Source organism: Cinclus cinclus, chromosome 15, assembly GCF_963662255.1.
Source record: "Cinclus cinclus chromosome 15, bCinCin1.1, whole genome shotgun sequence".
NCBI lineage: Eukaryota > Metazoa > Chordata > Aves > Passeriformes > Cinclidae > Cinclus > Cinclus cinclus.
Genome location: NC_085060.1, coordinates 2,012,638 through 2,026,723, shown reverse-complemented (window position 1 = coordinate 2,026,723; position 14,086 = coordinate 2,012,638). Strand labels below are relative to the sequence as shown.

Below are 14,086 nucleotides of genomic sequence, written 5' to 3'. Positions count from 1 at the left end.
GCAGTCACAGCTTCTCTGGGCAATTTGAACTTCTACAATTTTCTGTGGGCAGTGATGGATTCCTGCCCTGAGCTCTGCTCACACTCAGTGTGGTGGGTACTCACTGGCTGTGTGATTTCCTTGCACTCCCTCTCCCCCAGATCAGCACTGGCCCTGCACCAGCTTAGTGGCAATGCACGGGCTACGACCTAAATGCTACTGGGACTGTCCAACCCTTTGGAAAACTGGGATTCCCCACCAATACTGACTCATGCTTATTGCTGCATAATACATAACTGGCCCCCCAAAAACAGCAGTGGCACCCTGTGCCCTGAGCCAGCAGCATCCCCACACCCGTGGGTGCCCCTGAGCCCAGCAGGGAAGCCACATCCCAGCACGGAGCTGATCCATGACACAGGGGCTCTGTCCCAACCCTGTGTGCCTCAAAGCCACCGAAGTGCCCATTTTGGTGGTGATTCCACGGAATTGGACCCACAGAGCCAGGCACTGTGGGCTCTGCAAGGAGCTGCCCCTCTGTTTTGCAGCTCAAAAGCCCAATCATTAATTGCTGGGTGGGAAAACGGAGGTGGAAAGTGGCCAAGGGACCTGCTGGTCTCATCCACGTGTTTTTAAGGCATATTTTGCAGGAAGGGTGTGCTTCTGCGTGACTCCCATGGATGGAGCCAGCCAAGCTCCCTGTCATCCCAGCTGCAGCTCCCTGGGGGTGTGGGAGAGCAGCAGGAAAGGAGGAAAGAAGAAGATGAAAGCGGGACTCGCTGACATTTATTTGGTTTGTGCATCAGACTAAAGCAGCGTTTCCTCCTTCGGATCTCTGGCTCCAAAACAGCCCCAGGTGCTGGATGGGCAGGGGGCTGTCTCACTTGGATGTGACACCCGAGTGACACTGGAGGACGATGGACAGCTGCATGGTTCAACAAGTTCCATCCGTGGCCTGCTTGAAAAAGGCATTTATTAGCTGTAAACCTCTGTCGTGATGTATAGAAAACCAGGGAGAAGAGCAGGAGCTCGATCAAGTTTGAATCCTGGTGAGAGTTCTCCTTAGAAAAATGGTTAGGGGAGGGTAAAAAAAAAAAAAAAAAAAAAAAAAAAAGAGGGTGGCTTTGAAATCAAAACTGTCCCCAAAAAAAAAAAAATTCTGCTAGTTAAAAGCATTTAACTAGAAGAACGTTTTTTGTTTTCTCCTTTTCAAACGTAGTGCATCTGCAATCACTGGGAATTACGGTCCGTCTGGGAAAGGGGCTGTGCTGGGGCTAGGAGAGGCTGCTGGTGTCCCGGGGAGAGCCGGGAGCGGTGTCACATGTGGGCTTCGGAGGCTGGGCAGCCTGGCAGCAGCTCCCCGTTCACCACGGCCTCTGAGCCCAGCATCTTGTCTTTGCCAGAATCCAGGCGCTGCTTCTTCAGCATCCTCTGGTGCACCAGCGGCACCACGGAGAGCACCAGGCCCCCGATGATGGGTGGCACCCCGGCGAAGTAAAAGGCCGCGTCGTAATTCCCAAAATAATCGTTGAGGTATCCTGGAAGAAAAGTTAGAGCCTCGTCAGTCTAATGAGCTCGTGAGTCTAACGACCTGCTTGTTCCCTCCTTGGAGTGCAGTTTGTGTCACCCGCCAGATTTGGGGAGATTTGGGTTTTTAAAGTAATCTTTTTTTTTTTCCCCGTCTGCATTTCTTGGAGTTTTTACGCCCTGGATTAAAGGATGTGTGCAGCTGATGCTGTGTACCAAGGGAGTGGAAGAAAGCCCCAGCCATCGTTCCTGTTTTACCAGAACAGGACACAGTCAGCCACATCCCAGACAATCCTAAATGCAAGCTGAGACGTGTTAAACCCAACACTTCTTTCCAGAGAAAAGTGCCAGCCAGGAGGCAATGGGAAAAGTGGGCAGGGGCTGTTCCTCTGCCGATTGTCTCCATCTGGAAGCCCTGCCCTTATGGATATTTTATCTCCAGCTGTGAAATACATGCTGCCGGTTATGACCAAGCCTTTAAAACCCAACAAGGGTTGCATTCGTCTGGCAAATTCCAGCACAGCCAAGCATCCTTAGAGAATAACACATGGCCATTTATCAGCACTGGAAAATCCCTCGGAGTGTCTCCTGTGTGGACACTTCCCTGGGGATCAGACTGATGCAAAGGGCCCCTTCAACCAGCAAGCCCCATTCAGAGGGGGTCTTGGGGCAGCACCCTCCCAGTGAGAGGTCTGTGACCCCCATGTTCCTTCCCGAGGGTGTTAAAGTGAACTTTGCTGCCGGAAGCAGAGAGATCGGAGGTGCTTATCCAGCTTTGGCTTAGCGCTGCTGATGCAGAGGTCCTGCTGTTCAGGGGCAGCTCTGGCAAAGCCCTTGGTGTTAAGGATGTTGGGGTTATTGCTGTGCTAGAACACAGGCCCAGGTCTTGTGGAGGCTCAGGTGTCTCCATCTCCAACTTCAATTCCATCTAAAAGGACTTCTAGAAAAGTATCTTCAGCCGATTTTTAGCTCAGCTGCAAACAGAAATCACTTAACCTGACCTTGGCTCACTGTTCTCCCAAAGATCACCTTTCACCAGCATTGAAAAAAGCCCTGAGATGCCACAGGACATGGCACAGAGTGATGCCACTCCCATTCTCCAACCTCCACCTGACCTAATGAACCACAAAATTCAAACCAGCGCTTCTGGTCTCCAAAACACCACCATGGGTGAAAGCTGCCACCACCACATCCCTCCCAACCGGTGGGTCCTGGTGCAGCCCCGTGGCGTTACCAACCTGCTATGGGCGTGCCCGCAGTCATGGGCACGGCCATCAGCCCCATGAGGTACCCTATGGCCTGGGACGCCTGCATGGGCCCCACCAGCTCGAAGGCAATGGGGGCCATGATGGTGGTGAAGAAACCATCGCAGAGGCCGAGGAAGAGGCAGATGACAATGACGCCCTCGAAACCTCGGCACTGGGGGATCATCATGCACAGGAGGCCCAACAGCATGAAGGATGCAACCTGGGGAGACAGAAGTGGGCATAAGAGTGGGGATGGGCAGCAGGAAGAGTCCTGGAGATGGCACTGAGCAGGTCAATGTCCCACTGCTCCCTCCCCTGGATCCAGCAAAGCCATCCAGCCGTTGCTCCTGTCTCAGAGAGGCCCTTAAGAATAACCCTTTAAGAGGGGTTAAGAAGGATTAGCTGCTGGATTAGCTGCTAGATTTCAGCAGTTTGTTCTTCAAAAACCACAAGGAGGTGAAAGGGTGTCAGTAGTTTGTGAAGAGTTGCTACCATAGAGTTTGATTGCTGAACAGACACCGATCCCTCGGGTTCAAGTTTGTAACTCCTCTTACACATTTCTGTAGTAAATTATCTTCCCTCAGTGGTTGGTAAAGTGATTTACCAACTTTGTGATTGACAGCTATCGAGCACAGTGTGGACGCCAATGCAGAAATAACATCTCTGCCCCAGTGTGCTCGGCCAGCACCTCCGTGGAGGGTTGGACACACTGTACCTGCAGGTAAATCTTCTTCAGCCCAGGAATGCAGTCGCCAATGCGGCCCGAAACCAAGCGCCCCAGCCCCGACATGGCCCCGAGGCAAACCAGGAGGATCCAGTCCTTTTTGGTTTCCTGAAATCGCTTCTCCACGTATTTGACCTAGGATGGAGGGAAGGACGCAAGGACGTGAAGCTGCAGTACGTTGATCCCTCTCATCTCCCCAGAAAGGGATGAGATTTCCTGCAGAGGGCTGGTGGATTTGGGGTGGTTGGGTGACCCTCATGTCCACACCACACTGACCTGCACCCTCCACCTACCCCAAACCCAACAGGCCCTTCCTCTCCTGCTGCTGGTGCTGGTCCTTAGGGGCACTGGGAAGTGACCCCAGGCCTACCCTGGCACAGAGAGGACACACAAAACCATATCCATCACTATTCCTGTTTCCAGGATGTGCAGCAGTTTCTTGGCTTCGAGGTTTTTGGTGCCTCTGCCTCTCCTGCCCATCCCCACCTTCCCACCTCCTCCTCCTCCCTCCCCTTCCAGCCCCAGCCATGGCTCTTACCAGGTTCATGTAAGGTACGAGGTATCCCAGGACAGCAGTAGCGATCCCAAAGGCCCAAATCCGATAGGTCTTTCTCCGGAAAACCCTCAGGCTGAAATACTTGCGGGTCTGGGCCCAGCACTGCTGCCTCACGCTCCGGCTGCCCTTCTTGTCGTGCCCGTCGTGCTGAGAGTCACAAGAAGGCGTCAGGATGGGCCGGTAGGTCATGGCCAAGAAGATCTGGATGAACATTAAGGCACTGAGTACTTGGAAAGTGTGTGCCAGCCCGATGGCACCCCCGACCATCTTCAGAAAGAAGGGGAGTGGCACGGAGATGAGGCAGCTGCCCCCGGCCACGATGCCGTTGGCCAAGCCCAGGCGGCGCTTGAAGTAGTGACCGAGGATGACCAGCGAGGGCTGGAAGGCGAAGGAGCTGCCACAGCCAAAGAGGATCCCATATGTGAAATAACGAACTTCCAGGGACCTGGGGGGAGTAAAACACATGGGAGTGGGGATGCGAGGTACAGGTGAGGAAGCCTCCTCCCCCACGGGCCTGCAAAGATCTGGGTCTCACGTACCACAGGTGCTGCACATTCAGACCTCGAGGAGCTTATTCCCTCACCAAAACAGGGATAATCCTCACTTTACAGCTGGCACATGAAATCTTCAGCAAAATGAAGTGTAGCTGGGAAGTGCTTTCTGCCACCAGGAGAAGGCAGCAGCCAACCTGACCTCCTTGGGAAGCTGACCTTAATTCAATGTGTCTTGAATGTGTTCAATGTATCCTACTTCAATGGTTTTTAAATTACAGCAAACAAGATTTTCTAAGGTAGGGATGGTAGGATATTTTTAGCTAGAAATCCTTTTAATTTTTCCACTGAAAGGACTAATTGAAAACATTTTACACCCAGTGTTATGAAGCAGAAAGCACCAAGGCTGCTGGTTACAGCACGCAAGAAGGAAACATGGTGTTTCTGCCCAGGCTCCAGGCTGGTTAATTAAATTCTTCTTCTTTAAGCTCCTCTGGGAGCTTAAATTAGACAGTTAATAGATCTCATTTATACCTTACATTGGTGGCTGCACTCGAGGAGGGAGTGAAGTGGCTGCTTTGCAGAGCAGATGGAGAGTCCTGAGAGCCCTTGGAAGGAGCTGCTTCCCAACTTTCCCCGCAGAAGCAGCTGCCAAAGGAGCCTGGATTTAGGCAGCACACACAACCTGTTGTGTTTCTCTCCAGATGAAGGAATTTTTTTCTTCATCCCCATGCCATACATCCAGCTGCAATGGTCTGCCATGGGATACTGCCTGGCAGGAAAGTGTGAGGAAAACTTTTGGGCAGCTCAGGGTGTTGTAAAAGCAGGGTCTGTGCTCCAACCCTCGGAGCAAGACTGAATGCTGCTCCCAAAGCAAAGTGAGGAGACAGCAGCCCACATCTACCAGAGCAGCTGGAAGTTGGGAAAACCTTTATAAGCACATCATTCCTTCCATTGCACGCTCATCCCTCCAGCCTGCCGAGCAGAAAGCAGAACACGGTCGCCGTGCCTGACGGCTCCAAGACTAATGACTATCATGAAAGGCAATTTCCATCCACTCCAGAGCAAAACCACATCAGAAGCACCCTCTGTGGGAGCCAGACAAGCAGCTGGTCCTTGTGTGCCATGTCCAACCTCCCACACACCAGCCCTTGCCTGGGCACAGCAGCCCCGGTGCAGCAGCTAAGCTGACGTGTCGGATAAGTGGAGACAAATTCCACAGTTCCCATCTGCTCCCAGGTGATTCTCACACACCCCTGAATGAGCAGGGGCTCCTTTCAGCCATGCTTCTTAAATAGCCAGGATTTCCCAGCCTGCTTACTGGGAATTAACCAGCTGCTGTTCTCTGGAAAGGGGGGCATCGTCCCCTCGTGTGGTGAGGTTGCCAATGGATCATTGGGATTTCTCCAGGGACAAGAAAGTTTCCCTCTATCGGCCTCCTCTTGCTTCCAGCTCTCAGTGGGAACAGCCCTGGTTCATCCTTGCTGGCAGAAGTTTGGGGGATTCCTCTGTGCAGGAGTAAGTGGGCATAAATGGTGGAGGGAAAGGAGAAGCAGATGAAAAGGGACCCAACCCTCCCTACAGAACACAGTGCAGAGGAGGAGGGCTGGGAGGGCACTGGGGGCATGGGAAGACAGCCCTGCTGAGCTGGCCATCATCTCCCATTCCTTATGTTAAACCAGCCCACTTAAACTGGAGGGAAGCTAAAGCCTTAAGTGGGATTTCTCTTTTCTTGAGAGCTTGAGCTGGGTACAAGTGTAGGAGACACCTCAGAGCAAGGCAGCAGAGAGGAAAAGCCTCACATTGACCCCATCCAGCCTCCCCCAGAGCTTTGCTTTTCAGCATATTTGGTTTCTTTAGTGGTTTTCATACAAAATTCCCAATGTTTTGAGGCAAGAGGCATTGAGCCGGGCGCTGGGGTCTTGCCAAATGGTCTTGGTGGCTCAGAGGGTTTTTGGAACAGCTCAGTGCAGTGCTGGGAACTGCTGCTCCTCCATTTAGACAAAACAAATCTATTTTAGAGAAACCAGGAGATAAAGGGGGGATGAGCCTTGATCCAGCTCTGCCTGAGCCCACCAAAATCCGGCTGTGTCCCTTTGAACCAGTGCTCGTATCACAGGGGAATCATCTCCAGCTGTGGTGGAGGGACTTGGCAGGAGGGACCAAAAAAAAGCTTCTCCATTGTTCTGGGAGAGCTGGAGCCACAAGCCCCGAATTTCAGGAGCAGCACCATCCGGATGGAGCGCTGCCAAATCCCACAGCCTCCCTACTCTTCCTCCAGCCCCGCTCAGCTCTGCCGTCCAGCTTCCCTCGCTGTGGTCCAGCTCCAAAGGGGCTCCTTTCTCCCTTAAAAGGCAGCCAGAGGAACGTGGTCCGAGAGCGAGAGGCAGGAAATGAGGATTTCAGTCCTGTAGTTCTCCTGGAAATGATATTCCTCTCTGCCTGCACAGTTTGATTTTTTTTTTTGAAGCCCTTGGCAGCGGTGTGGTCCCACGAGCCCTTTCTCTTCTCACAAACATTTTACAATAGAGGGGGGAGAAAAGCCCAAGCTCCGTTGATTCAAAAGAAAGCAGGATTACATGGGAAGCTCCTGTGATCTGCACGCAGGACCCACTGCACCTTTTGCTATTATCTTTGGAAACACAAAGGGTGGCACCTGAGGAGGAAGCTGCAGATGCTGGTTCCTTACACGCTGCTGTCCAATACGGTTTTAGCAATCAAAAAAATCCCATCTGCAGTTGGCCACAGTCCTGGGGGCTTTTCCTGGGGATCAGAAGTGATCCCCATTCCCAGCATGATGGGGGCATCCCACAGATGAGGGCTTGGGGATCCAGGGAAAGAGGGTTGGGATGAGCACAAGGGTCTCACTGACCAGGAGGAGCACAGCAGAGGCAAGTCAACCTCTGGAAAACTGGTGTGTATTTGCTTTAAAACCAACTCCGTGAAGCCTTTTAATTAAAACAATATTGATTTTAACTGAAATCCAACCCAAAGCAATGTTTTCATTCAGAAAAAGTGGGGCAAATGCTGCTTTGGAGGTGTCTCCATGGAGTCTCTGAGACTGTGTTTAATAAGTGTCACGTAAATCACCCCAGAGGTGACCTCTTTTTGCTCCCACAATGATTCCAACCCTGATTTCTGGGCTGGAAACACACACAAGGTACACCTGCCATCCAAATGCACATTGGCCAGTGCCTGCCAGCAGAAATTAATGGAATGGGATCAGGCATGGAAAACAAGGAGCAGCAGTGGCCTTACTCTGCCGCAGACACACGAGCCAGAACAGGAACACCACAAACTGCTCCAAACCCTGTCTGCCTTCCCCTCCCTGTCTGCCCTGCACAGAAACTGCCTCTTAGGTGCAATCCACCAAATATTATTTTAGGCATTAATTTACTTTCAGCAGCAAACATGAAAATGGTTGCAAAGGAGAACGGTTTTCTCTGTGAGTGCCTCTCTGCAGCTGCCTGTGAGAGGCACACCAACCTTTCCTGCTGTTTTAAAGATCAGATGAGGGATCTGAGTGCTGAAATCCCAGAAAATACAGTCCCTTGCTTGGGGAAAATTCGTTGTCTTTTAACCTAAGGACGCAAGGTTCAATTTGGAGGGGAACAGGCTGAGCACACGTGGGCTGTAGGGATGCCAGGACACCTCTCACGTGGATGGGAACCACCTGCTTTGCACCCAGTGTGTTGGCAGGGGGTTTGCAGGGAACAGGGAGGAAGAGGAGCCCTCCAAGGGGCTGGGTGTCCCCTCCACAGCCTTACTTGGTGAATGAGCTGCAGAGGAGCCCGATGAAGGCGATGGTAGCTCCCATGGCTGCCGTGGTCCTGCAGCCGATCCGGTCGGTGAAGATGCTGACGATGGGAGAGCAGAAAAAAATCATTCCCATGGCCAGGGAGCCGACCCATGCTGGGGAGAGAGAGGAGAAAGGTGATGGTCAGGGTGGGCCACCCAACAGGGGCAGTGGGGAACCAACCAGGGACCAAGTGCAGCTGTGAAGGTGTCTTGGCAGAGAGGCAGCCCCATCACACAGCTCATTAACAGTGTTAAGTGCTATTAATTAACAGTGCAACTCAAAAATGACACAGAAACCTGGTGGCACCACGGATAGAGCACGGTGTTGGAGTATGGACAGGTTTTCCTTGTGTTGCTCTCTGCTGGGTTCTTGTGTCCCAGGAACTTGGTTGAAACCGAGTTTCAATGCTCTTTCCAAACAACATTTGCTGCGCCCCACTGATGTCACTTCCATCAGGAATCTCCCCAGCCAAAACCCCCCTGAGCTCCTCCAAGCCCTTTGCTCCCCAGCTTTGGCTTGGGAGAGTTTCCTCTCCTGAGTTCCAGCCCTGCATTCCCAGGGAGCACACTCACCCACCCCTCACCTTTCCCTTTCCCCACGGTCAGTGAGGATTCTTCATTGCACCTGAGCTGATGGAGACACATGTTCATCCCAGGTTAAATTCCACCCCTGACCTTGCCAGGCAATGCCCAAGTGGGGCCATAATACCCTGTCTCCTTCCAGCCCACTCTGGAGAAAACCACTGTCTGTCTGGGTTTTTTTTCCAGAAACTTTAATTATTCACAGATTTTTTTTTCAGCCCATGATAGAACTGTTAAGGTTAGAAAAGCCTTTTAAAATCCTCAAGTCCAAGCATTCCCCCAGCACTGCCAAGCCCAGCACTAACCCATGTTCCCAAGGGCCACATCCACATGGCTTTTAATTCCCTCCAGGGGCAACAATTCCATCACTGCTCTGAGCAGCCTGTGCCAGTGCTTGACCAGCCTTTTAGTGAAGAAATTTTCCTAATATCCAACCAAAACCTCTCCTGGCACAACTTGAGGCCATTTCCTCTTGTCCACCATCTTCTCCCTGCCCTCCACCTTCTCCTTTTAATGGTTTATGTGACTATTTTGGGGAGGAAATGCAGGATTTCAAGAAAAACAACTTGGTAAGAAAAATAATTTCAGTTCTAACAGCTCTGAGGAGAAGCAAGAGGTCCCCTGGGTGGTGTGTGGGGCAGAGCAGGATGGACAAAGGGACAAAGGGCCCCCAGCCCTACCTTGTACCAAAGTGGGGGAACCTCCTGGAGCATCTCCAAGCTCCAGGTGCCCGCTCTGGGCTGCCAAGCCCCAGGGCATGTGGTCCTTTTACCTTTTTTTTACCTCTTTCAGGGTTTGTTTTTGGTTTTGTTTGTTTTTGTTTTTTGTTTTTTTTTTTACCCAAACCAAGGGCTCTGCAAATCTTTTCATCAGAGCTCTGCATAAAAACAGACGCATGGTCCTTCAAGAGCCGTGAGATCTTCAAAAAATAGCCAGGTCCCTATTAAAAGCAAATCCCAGCTATAGAACACCCTCTCCAACCTCTGCCTTTCACAAAAGGACCACACAAATAAGCCCTCCCCAGGCTGGAAAGAACTGACCCTTCCAAATTAATTATAAGTTCACAAGGACCTAATTTACTTCAAAATCTTCCTTCATAAATGCAGAGTGGGGCAATAAAATGAAAAGCAAGGCTGGGCAGGACCCTCTTGGGACTGGCTGGGCTCTGGTCTCAACTCCAGGCAAAAAGACAGGACAGGGGAAGGGAGAGGGTGAGGACCCCCCTCTCCAGCTGATTTTCTTGGTTATAAACACAAGGCACAGTGTAACGAAAGTCCCTCTAATAGGATTAGGTGGCAGGGATCCAAAGAGCCGTCCAAAACAGCTCCGAGAGGGGGTGAGGGGTGGGAGCCACGCCAAGATGGGAAAGGCTCGTTAAATTGGATAATATACTTCCAGAAATGTTCCTTCTACTCCAGCCAAGGCAGTAAAACGTTAGATGGCCCCGTCATGTTTGAAGTTTGTTATTTTTGGAAATTACTTTAAGAAACGCGGAAATAAAAGCATAAAGCGAAGTATTAAATTTAAAGGGCCAGATTCAGATCTTAATAACCCAGGGATTTACATGCAAATAGGCAGGATCAATCTCTGGCCCCAAAAATGCACACTCACCTGCAGAGATCAAAGCAAACCCAGGGCAGGAGGCTCAGCAACGGGTGCTTAAAAGCTCCTCCAGCTCTGGGTTTGTAAAAGGGAGATATCTCTCAATTAAAATTGGTAAACACACCCAAAAAAAAAAAAAAAGTCCCGTGGCAAATTGCTCTACCTTAGAGAAAGAGCTTACCACAAGCAATGAATAAAAATAGGCTTGGGGAAGAACACCTAGTTAAAATTAGTAAGAACAATAACCTCACTTCCAGAGCGGGGTTTTGTCTTCCCAGCGAAGCCCCGGGAAGCCAGGAGGGCTGGGCGAGCTCCAGCACTGGAAGGAAACCTCGACAAAATCTGGGGGCAGGAGAAAAAGACACCTTGGTGCCAGCTCTGATCCCAGCATGATTCCCACCAAAACACCCCCAGAGAGTGGGGTGCACAGTTTTTCCCATTTTATCCCCAGTGATCTCCATTCACCTGGGTTGGGGAAAGGGAAGAGGGAAGTCACAGCAGAAAAGCACAAGTTGGGAAAGAAACGGAGTTCAGGTGGAGCTTAGCCCCTTTGGGCATTGTCCTTAGATAGACCCTAGTGAAGGAAGGGTTTATTTTTGGCAATCTGAGTTTCTGGTGGGCTCTGCTGGATGTGAAGGGCAGAGGCAGCTATTCCTCCAGTGGAAACCAGGCAGGGCTCAGCACCTTCCCTCCTACAGCTTCTCCAATGCTGGAGAAGTTACCTCTTGATTTAAAGCCACAGGAGAAAAAAAAAAAGGGGGTGGAATTTTCACTTCTGATTTCCAGAGGGTTTGGATGGGATGGTTAATTCCCAGCCTGGCCACACCTCCCACCCTCTGTGGCTGATAAGCTGGGCGAGATAAGGGAAAACACAGACAAGCCCCCACATGAGGCACAGAGTCTTATCGAGCAGATCCTAAAAGAAACTGTGGAGGGAATCCAGCTGAGGATGGGGCTGGAAGGAGCTCAGGAGCTGCCAGAACTTTGACAGGGATCGGGTTAAGACTTGATTGTGTTTTAGGGTGCTGTGAGTCCAACCAGCCCCTGGGAGCACCAGCTGAAGGGGCTGGTTTTGGAGCTGGGTGCATGGGGGGGGACCTGACTGGTGACAGGGGTATCTTGACAGAAACAACTTGACAGATGACATGCAAGAGATGTCTCGACAGAAACACAAAATGCTTCAGAAACCATATTTTTAGATTAAACAAACAAAAAAAAAAGTATGAAAGCACTCTGGTTTTGGTGGGGGAAAACACACGTGACTTCTGATTTGGGGGGTTGCTGATACTAGAGGTGACTCCAGGTGTGTTGTCCCTCCCTGACAGCTACGTCTCTGCTGACCCTGCTTGGTATTGAGAGTTACATTGAGCCCAGACCTGTCCATCCCACCCTACTCCCACCACAGCCCCTCCTGAAGGGATGGAAGGAGCAGCTGAGGAGCCAGGACCCCCCCCAGGGCACACACCCTGCTCCAGGGGGCTGGGGGACAGCACCAGCCCCAGCTGCCACTGACAGAGCTGATGGAGCCTTCCTGGTGGTCCTAGGGATGCTCTGTGGTAGGGGAAGAACTCAGTGTGGGGCTGGTGCTGCTTTGCTGGAGCAGAGTTGTTGACCAAGGAGAACATTCCGCCAGCAGCTCTCACATAAAGAGGAAAACTCCAGCTAAAGCTCCACAAATTCTTCCTTCCCACCTTGACATAACAAAGGCAGCCAAGCTGGTGGCCCGTGGCTGATCCAAAGCAATGTGACTTTCAGCATGGACAGGGAATGCTGTGGTTGAAGATCTCCGAGGGGAACAGTGATTCAGGGGAGTAGGAGATCACAGAATCATAGAATCAGAAGGCTTTGGGTTGGAAGGGACCTTAAAAATCATCCAGTTCTACCCCCTGCCATGGGCAGGGACACCTCCACTATCCCAGATTGCTCCAAATCCCATCTAACCTGGCCTTGGACACTTCCAGCTCTTGCAATAGCATGGCCAGGATGATCCATCCTCCCCAGCACCCCTCACCCTGGATTCAGGACAGAGTGAAAACTGAGGTGACCCATTTGCCCACCAGCCCACAACACCAAGCTGTGTCCATTGTGGAGGAGGGACCAGAAATGCTTTGGTCACCTTCTCCTTGTCCTGCCAGTGGGTGACAAAGCTCCTGGGGACCCCATGGCAGAGGAGGATGGGCACATGGGGGTTGGGGGGCTCAGCTCCCCCTGCAGTGGGGCTGGTGTTGCTGAGGGGTCCCTGAGCACCATGTCTGTGTGTTTGTGGTGGGCAGGGCCCCAAGGGTCAGTCCATGAGGTCCCACTTGGATACCAGACCAGATCTCTCTCCAGCCAGACCATCCAACAGGATGACAAGCTTCTCCCGTTGCTGGCATTTTCCTAAGCAGAAAAAGGTTTCTGAGAGCAGAGCAAGGTAGGGGAAGGAAGGTGAGAAAGGAAGAGAATCTCACCACTCTGAGATGTAGATCCAAACCCTGCTGATATTTAGCTCATTGTTCCAAAAAACATCATTAAAAAATCAGACCGCAGCACTTGAAGCCAAATCTATTTGTTCCTTTAAAACCAAATCTCCAGGGAGAGAGGAGGAAGGGACGTCGCTCTCAGCTGTGCTTCCCCGCTGACCCAAATACCCCTGGCTGGAGGGATCAAGGGCCAGGAGGTGACCTCAGATCCGCCACTGGAGGAAGTGTCTTCCCTCGCTTCCCGCGGCTTCTCCCGCTCGCGCCGCGCAGCTGGGACAGGGTGGCCGCTGGAGGGGATGGGGACGAGATGGACAGGGTCACCTTCCTCAGGCACCTGGCATTTCCCAGAGGAGACACGAGGCAGACAAAGGTAATTTGCCTCCTGCACCTCTCCTCTAAGAAATAAATCACTTTTTGTCTCGCTAAAGGCACAGGGAATCTCTGCTGCTGTGACAAATCTCGTCGCGCATCTGCACAGCCCTCCCCAGCCCTACCTGGCTCGATTTTTGGGTGGCCTGGGAGCCCAGGCAACCTCATGGCCATTCCCATGCAGAGGCTGTGGAGGAGCAGGCGGCTGTGCCCCCCTCAGCGGGGCTCCCACAGCACATCTGGAGTGAAAACCAAGCAGCTGTTTCATCTCGTGCCCTTGAAGAGCCATTTGCGTCATCCCCTTGTGCTCTCAAAGTGAAGCCTGAACCGCTCCCAGCAGCTCAGCCCCATGTGCTCCACACCCCCTGCAGGCTGAGCCTGTCCTAGGGATGGATGGTCAAGGCTTAAAAAAAGGCAGATGCAAAAGTCAGAGCTGAGGAAGCCAACACGATGCACAGTGGGATGGGAAAGTGAGCTGGAGAGCAGCAAAATGGAGCTGAGGAGTTTGAAACCAAAGCTGGGGAGCATCAAATTGAAGCTGGGGAGCACCAAAATGACCCAAAATGAAGTTGTGGAGCCCCAAACTAAAGCTGGGGAATCCCGGACAAAGCCTGAGGAGCACCAAACTGAACCTGGAGACCACCAAATTGACAAACCAAAGATGGGAAGCACCAAACAGAAGATGAGGCCACAAATCCAAGTTCTGAAGCCTCAAACTGAAGCTGAGGAACATCAAACTGAACCTGAGGAGC

At 51.8% G+C, this 14,086-nt stretch overlaps 1 protein-coding gene across 1 annotated transcript in view; it reads right to left on the bottom strand.

Annotated features, from left to right (window-relative positions):
• Nucleotides 1–956: 956 nt before the first annotated feature.
• The window catches only part of SLC16A2 (solute carrier family 16 member 2), a 33,724-nt gene continuing 20,594 nt past the window's right edge, over nucleotides 957–14,086 (bottom strand). Inside the window, exons 2-6 of the mRNA XM_062502970.1 lie at nucleotides 8,289–8,433; nucleotides 4,013–4,475; nucleotides 3,466–3,609; nucleotides 2,742–2,970; nucleotides 957–1,514 (exon numbers count right to left, since the gene is read on the bottom strand). Coding sequence (XP_062358954.1) covers nucleotides 1,294–1,514; nucleotides 2,742–2,970; nucleotides 3,466–3,609; nucleotides 4,013–4,475; nucleotides 8,289–8,433 — 1,202 coding nt within the window. The 3' untranslated portion in view covers nucleotides 957–1,293. The remainder of the gene's footprint in view (nucleotides 1,515–2,741; nucleotides 2,971–3,465; nucleotides 3,610–4,012; nucleotides 4,476–8,288; nucleotides 8,434–14,086) is intronic.